Source organism: Aspergillus piperis, assembly GCF_003184755.1.
Source record: "Aspergillus piperis CBS 112811 unplaced genomic scaffold BO85scaffold_4, whole genome shotgun sequence".
Classification (NCBI taxonomy): domain Eukaryota; kingdom Fungi; phylum Ascomycota; class Eurotiomycetes; order Eurotiales; family Aspergillaceae; genus Aspergillus; species Aspergillus piperis.
This window is the reverse complement of record NW_020291594.1, coordinates 1423566-1438206: the sequence shown is the minus strand read 5'-3', so window position 1 is coordinate 1438206 and position 14641 is coordinate 1423566. Positions and strand designations below refer to the sequence as shown.

Below are 14641 nucleotides of genomic sequence, written 5' to 3'. Positions count from 1 at the left end.
TTGCCTGGCACTCTCGGCTCCCTTCCCTTCTTGTCTTTCCCCCCTCTTAAGCTCCACCCCCGGGCAAGGCTGAAGTCACAGACTCCCCTTTCATCCGCCAGTCCCCTGATCCTACGGTCTGTGACCCCTTGTGGGATTCCGATTCTCATGCTCTCTTAAATTCCAGTCATCATGCCCCGGAGGACGCTGGGTGGAGGTCGTGTTCTTGGCCCCGCGAACGCTCGTTCTCCATCGGCATTATTCCCGTCTCCGCAGCCCAACAATCCAAGACATCTCACCTTATCACCGTCCGCCAGCAGCGTTTCCCTGAATTCACAAGCCTCCACATCGCAAGTTTCCTCCGAAGCTCAGGATCTTACGTCGCGCATTTCCCTCGAAAATGGTTCTACCTCCATTCCTGCTGCTCCGGCAGCTGCCGGAGCTCAGTTAGCCTGTCCGATCTGCAGTGAGGAGATGGTATGACCTGTCCTACCCAAGTCTCTTATCGGGATTCCGTTTCAATCATTACCAGACATGCTGACAAAAGCAACAGGTGACACTGTTGCAATTGAATAGGTACCTCGCTTGACGCTCGCGATATCTGTTTCCCTTTGTACATGCGATTAACACGATTTTCAGACACCTCGATGACGTGCACCAGAACCTGGAAGACGATCGGCAAGATGAAGTCAAGGACTGGTTCAAAACCCAGATGGATAAAGCCAAGCGATTCCAGCCACTCGCAGTCTTAAACCAAAAGCTCAAAGGCTTGGACGTGTTTGAATCCAATGAGAATATACATCCTTTTGCGGGTCCCAGTCGGCCCTCTGGACCTCTCCCGGCGCATCCGCCTGAACCCCCGAGAGCACTCGACCCGGACGACGTTATAACGAGGGATCACTGGCAGGGTCGCACCCTTTACGATGTGTGCTTGGAACCGTCGTGTGGAAAACGACTCAATGCTACAAATGGTTGTGTCAATTGTCGCAAATGCGGAAAACTGTTTTGTGAGGATCATACTATGTATCAGATGAAGCTATCCAGGTCGGCCCAACATGAACCAGTCAGGGGACTATGGTGCAGGGTCTGTGAAACTTGCTACAAGTCGAGGGAGGGCTATAACGATCACAATGGTAGGGCCTCTTTTCTATTTGAATAACCACAATGGGCATGGGATTAACTCTGTTCCAGGGCTGGTGAGAGACCGCATGAGTGAGTTCAAAGCGATGAGGAAGCAGACAGTTGACAAGGACTTGCTGGAAATTTCTCGCTTGGAGAAACGCTTGACTCGACTGACGCAGCTGCTTGCAAGTTTGCCTGCAGAGCAGATTCAGTCGAGCACGAATAAATTGTGGTCAATCTCATGGCAGGGTGATCAACGAAAAGCCCTTGAGCAAACTATAGTGAGTTGGCAGGATGACTCAAGTGTGTCCCGGTGTCCGTTCTGCCAGCAAGACTTTACCAGCTACACTTTTAGAAGACACCACTGCAGGACTTGCGGGCGAGTCGTATGTGGTGATCCAGCAACTGCATGTTCCACGGAGGTCCCTTTGAGCATTTCACCCCGTATGTCAGATCTGCGAAACTACCTATCTTTCGGTTATTGACTGGACATAGTTGCAAAAACACCAGCAGAGAAGTCGCCCCGCACGGGCGTGATTAACGTCGATATCAGACTCTGTAAGGAGTGCCGTTCGACCTTATTCGACCGGCGAGACTTCGAAGCCGACATTATGAGGAAGCCGCCGGCTGTGCGAGCATATGAAAATCTCACCCAGTTCGAGAGAGGCATTCGGATTTTGCTCCCTAAATTTCAGAAAATACTGGGGGCTTTGCAGTATGTACTTTCATATTTATAAGCCCACAACAAGATCCAGCGACCACTAACATCCAATAACTATCCCAGAGATCCCAGGCGGCCTCCATCCTCTGCGCAGATTGCAGAGGCTTCAAAGGTCCGTAAACGATTGACAGATTCGTTTGCCCAATATGACGTCGCTGCTCGCCGAGTTCGCGATATGCAGACAGATTCCCCCACCCAACAGCGACTACAGAAGGCTATATACCAACAAGCCAGCAATTTCCTTCACCTTCACATGCTCCCTCTCAAATCCTTACCCAGAGTCCTCAAACATGCATCTCCCAACGGGGGACTGTCGAACTCCACAAGCTCCCCCGCTAGCCCTAGCCCTAGCAACGGCTCACTCGGTGGCCCTCGACGGCAGGGATCCGCTCTTGCGTCGATAAAATACGGCAATCTTGCTGCTAGTGGCAGCAATGCTAGTCTCGCTAGTGACACCAGCAGCGCGGTTTCCGCACTGGAAGCCGAAGAAAAGTCGCTTCGGGAGCGGCTGATCGTACTGGAAGAGCAGAAGTTCTTCGTATCAGAAATGATTGCGGATGCAAACAGACGCCGCAAGTTCGATGAGGTTAGCAGTCTTGCTATGAACATCGAAGATCTCACCCGAGAGATTGATCGAGTCAACGGAATGCTGGACGGCTTGGACTTTGAGGGCGTTTACACCGGTGCTCATCAGCAAGCCTGAAGATTTTGGTGGAAGACCGGAATTCTTCGCTTGACATTCCATTGCTCGCTATTACCATTTTGGCTGCAACCACAATGCCAGTCCCTTTTGACAGCATTTTATCTATATATGATCTTGGCCACAGCGCGGGCGCGGCGTTTGCGGATTGGTTCAATGATGAAAGTTGCATAGCATGGGCGTTGTGTTGTATGCATATGATCGTATATACTTATGAAATTCCGTTTTCTTTGCCCTATTCCTTCCTTCTGGATGTCTCAAGTTTGTACTATCCAACGACTTGCTCAATACCAGGAATAGCAGCGTCATCTTAGTTCTCGTAGATAATATTGCTTTCGAAATCGCACAAACGAGATGCCGTAGACGACCTTCTTTCCAATTTATCCACACAGTCCCAAGGCTGAGAATATTGTTCCCATCAGGTTCGTCATCCGGAGTGGAGAAGTTACAGTTGACATGTTCATCTTTAAGTCGGGAGACAATCGTGGCACTAGGAGAATTCGACCTACCCGAAACCAAACCATGCAAGCAAGCAAGCGCCCCTCCTATGCCCAAGAGAGGTCCCCGATCGATACCATAGCATAAAAGCAGTCGCACCGTAGCACAAGAAACACGAAACCTCCTCCCTCAATACTGATGACCGAGCTAGTCTAGTTTCTTCTATGCAACGCCACGCGGAGTAACCGGCAGCCCAACCCAACCCAGCCCAGCCCAACTTTGGATTTCCCTCCCCCCCAGCAAATCAAGCGGCTGGATGGAGTGCGGGAAGGGAACTTAAAAAGTACCATACCCAATACGTTACCCACATCCCAACCCCCTCCCTTCCCTTCCACCCCCGATCCTAGCCAGCCGGCCATAATGGTAATGATAATAAAAATAATAGTATGATGGACAAATGCAGTTTCCACACAACCCCGGTTTGTGAGGTAAGAGCAGGGAATGTCACTGTTAGGTTGGTGGCCAATTTTCGAATCGGAGAGACGGAGAGACACCCAGTGGATGGTATACACGTGGCATATGTGGTTTTGTGTGCTACGTCGTGAGGTTGCTTTTTGGGGGTGGAAAAGAGAGATGGAAATGGGGAGGGAATCTGGAAGAAGGGAGAAAGGAGGGTAATGTAATGTCTTTGTTGATAATTGTCGGATAGCCCACGGGCTTTCATTCTTTTTCTATTTTGTATTTGTTGTGTTGCTGCTCTCTTTTGCTTCCTTGTCGGACTTCTTCGCACACACATACATACACTTAGTCGGGTACCTGAGTGGGTACATACATGGTTCTAAGTGGGTTTCATTCACCTTTTCTTTTTGCCCCTCGATAGTGCTAGAACTATTAAATCGGCGGTAAGGCACATTGATTGTTCTGCCTGATTGTCTGGTCTGTCTGTTCGCACATTTCTTTCCGTGTATTTCTCTCGTCGATCAGTACACAGTGCTGTGGGCAGGTAAAAAAAGGCTTGTTTGTCGCTGGGTCACATCTGTAATGAAGAATGTCATAAGGTCGTGAAGCTTAGGAATTCCTGCTGTTAACAATAACCAACCCGACTTAATCTCCCTTCCATTTACTCAACTCGACTCTGCAATTGTTGCGCGCTATCATGGCCGAATCCGAGTCCCCACCGGGCCCCAAAGACAAACTAGAGGTTGCCTTGTTCCTTGCCGCTAGCAAAGGGTATGATACCATTGTCACGCTTCTCTTAGGTACCCCTGGCGTGACTCTGGACTGCAAGGATGAACTAGGTCGGACGCCATTCTTCTGGGCCGCCGCCGAGGGCCACGACAAGGTCCTCCAGTTGCTCCTGGGCACTGGCGCGGTGGACCCGAACATAAAGGACGCTAAGCGCGGCCAGTCAGCAATATGTGCCGCTGCGGAGGGCGGCCACGAGAGCGTGGTGGCTCGATTGCTTGGTGTCGGGGTGGATTGCCATGCTGCGGACTCTCAAGGGAAGACACCATTGGCATATGCGGTCGAACGAGAGAGTGCATCGATTCTGAATATACTGCTGCAAGCGGGGGCAGATCCCAATGTGAAAGATGAGGGCGGCATGATCCCGTTGTCGACGGCGGTAGAGAAAGGCAATTCTGATCTTGTTGAAATGCTATTGAAGGCCGGGGCTGATCCCAATGCTGTGGCTTCGAATGGGTGTCCGCCGTTGTTGTCGGCGGTGCAGGCTGATAATGAAGTCATCGTGCAATTACTGCTGGAAGCGAAAGCAGATCCTAATCTTAAGAGTTCGGAAGGGAAAGCGCCACTATCGTGCGCTGTCGAAGCAGGAAATGAAACGATGGTGCAATTGCTGCTGAAAGCTGGAGCCGACCCCAATGAGAAGAATCCAGAAGGACAAGCACCCTTGTCGTGCGCCGTCGAAGAGGGTAACGAAATAATTGTGCAGATGCTGCTGAAGGCAAAAGCAGACCCCGACGTGAAGAATCCAGAAGGACGAGCACCACTGTCGTGTGCTGTGGAAGCGGGGGACGAGGTCATCATGCAGATGCTGCTCCGGGCTAATGCTGACCCTGATGTGAAGGACGGGGATGGGAGGCCTCCATTGTTTTGGGCAATCGAAAAGGGATCCGAGGAGGTAGTACGGTTGTTGATTGCGTCTCGAAGAGTAGACCTCAATGCAGTTGATGACGGTGGTCGTTCTGCGCTGTGGTGGGCTGCAATGTCTGGGCAATTGAGTATCGTCCGGCTGCTAGTTCGGTATGGAGCAGATATGGAGCTGCAGCCTTCCGCAGGAGAAAAGTACGAGCAATGTGGCACGCCTTTGTACCAGGCTGGCCGTCGGGGCCACTTCGATGTGGTCAAGTATCTGTCAAAGAAGGGGGCGAATATCAACGCGCCGGCTGGAGAACCAGGTTTGTCGCTACTGATATCACTGGTGCTTTTTGACCGAACGAAAAGGGGCAGACGGATGCTCGAATTGCTGCTCGATAGAGGCGCGGACATTAACTCACAAGACGCCTCTGGGAAGACGATCCTGGATCTTGCAGCAGCCGCCGGCGACGTCGAGCTGGCCGAGCTGGCACTAGAGCATGGAATATTGTTAGAAGCCACCGCGAAGGACGGCATGACGGCTCTGCATCGTGCAGTACTACATCAGCACGATATCATTATGGATATGCTTCTGGACGCTGGCGCTGATGCCGAAGCACAGGATGGTAACGGGGATACACCACTACACTTTGCGGCAGCCAGTGGTCGCAGGGGTCTCTTTGAGTTATTTCTGGAGAAATCCCCGGACATCAATATTACTAATTTCTCGGGTGAAACTCCGCTGCACAAAGCAGTGCAACGGGGTCGTCGGAAGATGGTTGAGTATATGCTGCGTAATGGAGCGGACGTCAGCATGCGCGATGACTATCAACGAACACCACTTCATAAGGCTGTTGGGTCGGAGAACAATGTTATGAGGTTATTGGTCAATCGGGGGGCCGATGTTCATGCAAGAGACATGTTCGGCCAGACTGCTCTTCATATGGCAGCAGAGGCCGGGCTAGCAGAGGATGTCTACTTCCTTTTGGGTCACGGAGCAGCCGGGGATCTACCAGATGACCGTGGTCGAACGGCACGGGACTTGGCTGTAAAGGCGAAGAAGAAGAATGTCATCAGGGTATTTGAACGGATGGAGTTGATGGTTGCGAAAGATTCGGAGGAATCCTCTTCTGATGTTTCGTCTGATGAATGAACGCATGTAAATATTCACGAATCTGATTAGAGACCGATCTTAGGGTCCCGGTACATTTACTAATTGTCAATTCTCTGACTGAAAAAGAAAAAAGCAAAAAGAAAATGCTGATCCCTATTCCCTATTCAAACCTCACATACATACTTCATCTTCTCACCGGGTTTCTTGACCTTCGCGACTAGACCGCGGCACCTTCATTCTCCTTCACCCCATATCTCAGACGGAGATACTCTGTGACTAACTTTGCGATGTTCCCAACCGTTCTCGCTTTCATAATGTCTCCAAGCGAAACCTCCACCTCCACCTTACGGCCCAGCCAATGTTTGATCTGGAGGCTCATCAATGAATCTACCTCAAGGCTACTATACTGGTCTACACCCATTTCCTCGGATAGTCCGTTATGCATGGCGATCTGCTTCCCAAGCTTCTCGATGATCAGAGCCTCACACGAGCCGTCGATTAGGGATGTCGGGTCGTCTCTGGCTGACGCGAATTTCCGCTGTAATTGCTCGTCGTCGACACCCCCGGCGTTCGACATGTCTGTTCCTTTCGGAAGACTGGAAAATCGTGCATCCTGTTGGAGCCATGGATCGCTAGTCACAACGGCCGGGGAGAGCCCTGCGACCACTACTGCTGGGCGTCTCGAAGACAGTCCATCTTTTGCCGAGAGCAGAGCCAGCTGGAACGCCTTTAGCACATCTCCCTCTCCCATCATCTGGTGGGAGACTTGGCGTGCTTTAGACAAAAGTTCCGGCTGCTGTGACATAAGACCCATTTCGTCGACGGGTCCTAGGCTGACCAATGATGCGGGCAAGCCTAGCCCTCGCCGATACTGTACAAATCCGTCCAAGAACGAATTTGCAGCGGCGTAATTAGCCTGTCCTGGGTTTCCAATCATGCTTACTGCGGAGCTAAAGACAATGAAAAAATCGACTGAGTAGTCCTGCAGAGCATTGTGAAGGTTCCAAGTTCCTTGGACTTTAGTTTCCAGACTCGTGGTCCACTCTTCGTATGACATCTTGTCAAATAGTTGGTCCTGGATACCGTGTTAGCAATCCGCAACCTCATGACGCCGCGTCCGATTGAATAATCCTTGCCTTCAATATGGCTGACATCTGAATAACACCAGCAACTGGGCGTTCCGCCTGTTGGATTGTGCGCTGAACGGTGTCTGAATCTGTGACACTTCCAGCCACCATCACCACACGACATCCCTGACTCTCCAGTTCTTTAGTAAATTGTTGATCTTCTTCATGTTTTCCAGCTGACCGAGAAAGGAAGGTGAAGTTGCGAGCTTCATGTTCCACCATCCACCGAACCACAGCCCGGCCAATGCCTCTCAAGCCTCCGACAAGCATATATGAAGAGGTAGACGAAAAGCTAAATCCGGCCTGTGCGGGGAGCAATGGCATTTGGCTCTCATTGTCAGTCATGTCAATAAGGATCTTCCCAATGTGCTGCCCCTTTTGCATCTGTCGCAGGGCATCTCCAACCTGGTTCACTGGGAATATTGTTCGCGGAGGCCGGTATGTTGTTTCACTTATGATCTTGCTAGCCGTTTCAATGGCCCTGTTAAGGACTTGTTAGTCTCTGGAAGGCGTCACGATAGTGGGACACGCATGACATACCACCTCCCTATGTCGAAAACATCATAGGCTATACTATACAAGTCAAAGCCGCAGAATGACCGACATTCCCGAAACCCATTCAGATCAAGCATGCCATGACCCAGGATGTCTCTTTTTCCGATCTCCAGCAGTTTTCCAAAAGGCGCCACGCATTTCCAAGACGCCCGGAGAAGCTCTCCCGCTAGTGAATTGAGCACCAGATCGACGCCTCTTCCATTAGTCTCCCTCATGACGCCGGAGAGGAATGAAGCACTATGTGAATCGAAAATGTGCGAGCGTGGAATTCCGAACGTCTTCATCAAATACTCGACCTTTTCATCGCTACCGACTGAGGCAAATACCTGGTTCTCTGGTTATGAGAGCACTGTTTATCGGGGCTGGATGGTTTTACATACCTCAGCACCGACGCTCTGGCAGATATGTACTGCTGCCAGTCCGACTGCACCACACGCGGAATGAACCAGAACGGACTGGCCTCTTTGCAATTTCCCAGTACCTAACAGTGTGCATATAGCGGTTGAATAAGCACTGGGAATAACTGCGGCTTCTGCTAGCGAGACACCCTTGGGAAGGTGGGCCACCCTATCAGCTGGCAAGATTGCCAGGCTTCTCATCGGCTGGGGATGAAAAAAGGCCACTGAATCGCCGACTTGTACTGTTGTCACCTCCGATCCCACGCGAGTGACAATACCACTCCCCTCAAAACAAAAATCCATTGTCTTCGTTCGCTCCACGATGCCCAAAGCCATCATCAGATCTTTGAAGTTGAGCGCCAAATAGCTGGCCTTGACTTCGACGTCGTGTGGACCGACTTCCTCCAGAGAAATGGGTCTCCACCCAAGTGAGCTGAAGTCACCGATAGTTTGAATGTCTAATTGATAAGATTTTTGCAGGTCTGTGGAATGGAGATGATTTGTAACCTTGGTGATGGCCGCACGACCAGTGTGGCCTACACCCCGATGCAGAATGAATTCGAAATCGCGAATCGTCTGTCCTCCGATCGGTGTACCGAGCTGTCTGTACGCTTGCATTACCACCGGATGAGCAGCCTCGTTAAACAAGTCAATCTCACAAGTGCCAACGTCGACATTCAGTTCACACCGCAATGTGCGAGTGAGCCCCAGGATCAGACAGTATCGGGGATCCTTGCATTCAATCTGCATTGAATGCGTCACCCAGAGGAGACGTTTCACCGAGGCCAACCAGCTCTGAATTTTAGTGTAAGTAGCTTGGGATATGTCATATAAGAATGGCCTGTCAAAGTCGAGTACTGCAATGACGTTTTCGGTCGGGAGATCTTCTTCAAAGGTACACCAATGTACATCATAGCCGTCGGAGGATAGGCAGCCCGCCAGGCTCTGTATCCATGCCTGGTATCTTGTCTCTGCAGTGCAGAGTAGGTTCATGGATTCTCGCGGGGTATTGACCGCTGGATTTGTTGATAGCATCAAGACCTGCCAGTAAAATGGTGCAGGTGCATTGTAATGGAACCCATCAAGGCCAGAAAATCCTGCCTGGACTAATTCCTGCTCCCAACGCTCCACAGAAACGTGAGGCTTATCAACCTGATTGTCGCCCATGCCTAACCACCAATTCGGAAGAAGTCCCATGACAATATCAAAATGTGGAAGCTCTGAGCAAGGCTCGTACAAGAGCAACCGCCCTCCAGGCGCAAGTAAGGATCGGATGTGCGCCAATGACTGACCGAGGATAGGGGTTTCATATAGGACATTGCACACAACCACTAAATCGTAACTCTCCTCTGTGAAGTCCTGATCTGTTGCACTCTTCGTAATATCCAGTCTTTTAAACTCCAGCTTTGGCACGCCTTCAAAACGCTCTTCCAGTTGTTTCACAAGCGCAGGTACAGTATCGGTGACTGTGTATTGACTAAACAGACGATCACCGTGTTCAGTGGTCAATGCTTCCAAGATATTCACTGTTGCTGAACCTGCCCCAGCTCCAACTTCAAGGACACGTAGACCAGGATTCGCATGAGCTAGTGGACCCAGGAAACCTTTCCAATTGTATAGTTCAAGGCTCCACTCGACAATGCCCTTGATGGTCTCTATGAGGGAGGTATCTTCATAGATCCCCCCACTTATCAATTTTTCCGGATGCTCACTCGCATACCGCCAGGCATCATTATAGCATCGTTCAACCCTGTGTTCGGGGAACTGTCCTTGCAAGGATCTGAACAAAACGGTCCGCTGCTCCCTGTCCATGCTTTTCACCGTTCCAATACCAGGGATATGGTCATACTCCCCTTGGAGTATCGTCCTGCCTATGCCGATACTGAGTTTTCTATAGCTCGCCATGTACGGAGGTAGCTCGTCATGAGGCTCCAGAGCCTCGATCATTGCAAATACGAGAAGGATCCCCGCTATAGCCAATGTCTGGGTTTTCTGTTGATCTAGGCCCACAGGTGTTGGTACTTGTTGGGTCGCCGGCATAAACCTAATGTCCGGTTTCCACTGGAGATGAGTTGCAAGCTTTGATCCTTTCGATTCCAATACAGCTTCTGGTGTAGACAATAAGCGCAGACCCTTCATCTCCAAGACCACGTCACTAGTTGCCTCAGATACCACCTTGAAATATCCACTCAGGCTCTCTTTTGTCGGATCAGTCGTCGTCGCCTCGACTAGCATCGAGCTGCTTCCTGGGGCCAGGTAAACCCGATCGATGTACAACGGCACGCCTGCCTTGTCAGGATAGTGCGAGACGCCTTTGTCACTGGCAATCAACATTACTTGAAGGCATTGGTCCACGATCGTTGGATGTATTGCGTAGTAACTGTCGTGGAGCTCGCGGTCATCCTCCACTCGCCCACGGGCTGCATTCCTTAGTGGACTGGCGGTGATATCTTGCAGACCTTCAAAACGGGAGCCATATTCGAGTCCCTTTTTCTCACACCTGCGATACCATCTGTACGACGAAATCTGTCGAGCGAATGGCTCAGGAATTATGTTTGATGGAAGGGGCTGGTCCGTGCCTCCCCTCACCCTCCCGGAGCAATGCTTGGTCCATCCTTGACCGTTATAGGAACAAACCGTGAACTCATACCAGTCAGAGTCCATAGTTGCATTCATTGTGGTCTTCCGCATTGTCGTCATGATTTCAATGTCCTCTTCGTCTCGGACCAGGGCCTCCATGAACATAACTTGCTCTAGTGTAGAGATACTTGAGCCTGTTATCTGACGTATAGCTTCCGATGCCAATGCTATGTATCCAACGGCTGGAAAAACAATAATTCCCATCATGCGATGGTGATTGATCCACGGGACCTCCTCACCCTTGAGAATATTCCGCCATGCAGGCTCGAAGTCATTGGATTCCAAGCATCGCGCCCCGAGGAGTTCATGGCGTGGAAATTGGCGCAAGCGCCACTGTTTACTAATTCGAGTTTCTGCCCAGGGGATATCTTCGCGCTGCCATGGGTAGGGAGGAAGGTCGGTGAGAGTTTCGCCTTGATAGCCTTCATTGACAGCGATGAGGTCGACGGGTAAATGGTTGACATAAGCTGTGCCAGCGACAGAGAGGACGCGAGAAAGGTTACTTTCATTGCTTCTCATGGTCGCACAGTACGTGAAGCTCATGCTGTTTGAACGGAGTATTTGCTGGATTGGCCCTCTAAGTGCTGAGTTCGATCCGATCTCTATCACAACCTGATGATTGTCATGTGTGGATGAGGCCAAAGCCCGGAAAGCGGTTGAGAACAGGACAGGTGATTCCAAGCTTCGGCGCCAATACGCCGCGTCAAGCTCACTAGGGCTTGCTAGTAGGTATCCAGATACCGTTGAGTACATTGGAGTCATTGTATCTCGAGGGTTGACTAGGTGCGGTCGGGTAAGCTCTTCATATTTGCCACCCACTGAAGCCATGTATGCTGCAAACTGGTTAGCATGGGAGCTGACTGCATCTAAAACTAATCCCGAAAAACCTACCAGAGTGGTACGCTCGTTCAACCGGCAGCATCTTCAGTAGGGTGTCAGGTTGTTCGGTTTGGATTCGAGTTGCTACCTGTTCCAGCTGGTCGCGTTTTCCAGCGAGGGTAACGCTATTTGGACTGTTCTCGCACGCCAATGCCACTTCATCACCCAGATATTGACCGATACTGTCTCTGCCAACACCTACTGCGAGCATGCCTCCCTCTGGAGCCATGTTGGCCACAATTCCGCGAGTATAGGCCAATATAATTGCCGTATCCATGGACAAGGCGTTGGCTGCGTAAGCCGCAGCAAACTCGCCACTGGAATGACCGATGACTTTGTCCGGAGTGAATCCCCATACTTTGAGAAGATTGACCAAACTAATCTGAATGGCGGTACACAGAGGTTGTGCTATATCGGGCCGGTTAATGTCACTCTCCGGGCCCGTTTTGATCAGCTCCTCTTCAAGATGGCACCCGCAATTGTCAGTGGAATCGCAACACGATATTTAGAGTAGAGGGCACCATACCGTGCATCCTCCACATGGGTGCATTGGGCAGACTTTGCAGTACCCCATCCATGTATTCTATGTCCTTCCTAAAGGATGCAAATCTTTCCATCAATTCGCTTCCCATTCCCGCCCACTGAGCTCCCTGGCCAGGAAATGCAAATGTCACGTTCTTTGGCCCATTTCTGGTGTTATCCGCTTTGACAAATTCAATAGACTCAAGAGGAACCTCTCCACCGATGACTGCGAATGCCCTGTGACGAAGATGTTCTCGCTTTTCACAGAGGGTATAAGCCAAATCGTGCACTGCCTCGTGATGGCGGGAGAGATATTTCTTTATGTCTATCGCCCGCTGATCAAGGGACTTGGGGCCACTAGCTGACAACGGCAAGAGCCGCGGGCTGTTGTTCTTTGTTTCCAATGCCGCTATTGCCTTTTGGGGCATCAACGATGCGGCTGAATCCACAATGACCTTTCTGGTGAGCCTGTGAATTCTTTCGAGTGCCTAGGGGGACCTACATGGGCATTGGTACCGCCGACCCCGAAGCAGTTGACACTGACACGTTCTTTGCGGTCAGTTGGCCAAGGAAGAACATCAACAGGTACTGCCAATCCTGCCTCATCGAACAAAACTACTGTGGGTAAGCAATTATACAGTGCGGCTTAAGTTTGGAATCGTACTCTTTGGGTTTGGTGTTGAAAAGTTGACGTTCGGAGGGATCTGTTTGTGCTCAAGAGCAAGAACTGCTTTAATCAAGCCAGCCAGACCTGCTGCGCCCTCAGTGTGACCAATGTTTGATTTCACCTACCAGCGAATACGTTAGCAATTAGACATTTACAAGTCCGCTACCAACTTACACCTCCAATAATCATGGGATGGCGCCCGAAGGCATTGGCGACGGCGGTGGTTTCAACGACATCGCCCACCCGCGTGGCTGTGCCGTGACATTCGACAAATGCGGTCTCTGCAAGGTTTTCGAGATGGGCTTTTCGGTAGGCCTTCCGTATCAGCGCCTCTTGTCCGGCCGATGATGGGACCGTGATATGATTTGTCCGACCGTCGAAGTTAGTTGCAACTGCTCGAATGACCGCACGGACTGGGTCTTTGTCGCGGATGGCATCTTCTAGCTTTTTGATATACAAAACGCAAACTCCTTCCGCTCTGGCGTATCCGTTAGCTTCCGCGTCAAATGTTTTGCAGATCCCATCAGGGGAGAGTGCCCCCGCCTGTGACATGTTGGTAGTCATTGTCGGAGTAAAAATCAGGCTGGAGCCTCCGACGATCGCTGAAGGGCAATCACCAAGGGCAATTGCCTGGCATGCTTCGTGGAGAGCCACAAGTGAGGATGAGCATGCAGTTCGACAAGTCATGCATGGGCCCTTGAGGTCATATTCGAACGATACCCTGTTGGATGCGGCATAGTCGCCCGTACCCACGATGTGAAGGGGGCTCAGGTTCTGGGTGTCCTTCGCTGTAAGATCCAGCCAGTCTTCCCCAAAGGTGCCTACAAAACACCCAATATCTTTACCTTGCCAATCGACCTGTCCTCCGTTCTCCATGCACTCCCAAACCACTTCCGATAGAAGCACCTGCTGAGGATCTATAAACCCATGCTCGTACCGATTGTTGTGGAAGAAGGAGGTATCAACTTTCCCCAGGTAGTCTCCCTCAAGGAAATATCCCTGTTTGGCGATGACCGATTGTGTGTCCACGCCAGGAGTCCCGTGGAAAGCGTCCACGTTGTATCTTCCCGCAGGGACCGGAGCAGATGCGCATTTCTTGTCAATCATGAATTGCCAGAAATCTTGGGGGGAGGAGATACCGCCGGGCAGACGTGTGGCCATTCCGACTATAGCAATGAGAGGTGGAGCATCGTGGGTCCATTGAGTTTCTGAATGTTTTTGAAATTCATCGGGATCGACGGTTGTCCATCCCGGGGAATTACTAGCAGTATCGCTGGACGACATCTCTCAAAGTGAAGAAGAAGGTGATTTTGGGGCCGTAGGATAATCCGACTCTTCTGACAGGTTTTCGATGAGGGATGAAGAGGCTATATAAGTAGCTTTTCTGCTCACAAAATTATGGGATACTCGCTGGCATGTGCATCTTGATCGGTCCACGTACAGCCGTTATATGCTTGCAGAGTTGAAAACCCGCTGTGTAGCAAGCACATGCAAGGCCTGTCAACCCATCACCGCTCTTTTAACGAAAAACTTACTTCCTATGCCGTACATCCCCCGCATAGTGTCAGATACTGCATGCATCTGAAAGATGGTTGGGTACCCCGGCCAAGTTCAATGCGCCTTCCTAATTTGTTGCGTTCCGACCGAGGTACTGTGTTCATAGTTGTGGGGAGGGAGGGGGAATG

At 50.9% G+C, this 14641-nt stretch overlaps 2 protein-coding genes across 2 annotated transcripts; one reads left to right on the top strand and one right to left on the bottom strand.

Moving 5' to 3' along the window:
• The first annotated feature begins 35 nt into the window (after positions 1-35).
• Positions 36-2832, top strand: BO85DRAFT_447112 (putative vacuolar segregation protein (Pep7)). Its single transcript, XM_025659651.1, has 6 exons — positions 36-456; positions 533-555; positions 619-1112; positions 1171-1545; positions 1597-1816; positions 1886-2832. Exons 1-6 carry the CDS (start codon positions 172-174, stop codon positions 2523-2525), a joined length of 2037 nt encoding a protein of 678 aa, XP_025518471.1. The 5' UTR covers positions 36-171; the 3' UTR covers positions 2526-2832.
• Positions 2833-6296: 3464 nt separating this feature from the next.
• On the bottom strand, positions 6297-14342 carry BO85DRAFT_230017 (type I polyketide synthase). The gene is made up of 9 exons (XM_025654775.1): positions 13131-14342; positions 12954-13077; positions 12792-12904; positions 12294-12744; positions 11780-12226; positions 8231-11721; positions 7836-8176; positions 7305-7776; positions 6297-7243 (listed from the first exon to the last, which is right to left on the bottom strand). The coding sequence occupies exons 1-9, from the start codon at positions 14238-14240 to the stop codon at positions 6386-6388; spliced, it is 7407 nt and encodes a 2468-aa protein (XP_025518470.1). The 5' UTR covers positions 14241-14342; the 3' UTR covers positions 6297-6385.
• Positions 14343-14641: the final 299 nt, after the last annotated feature.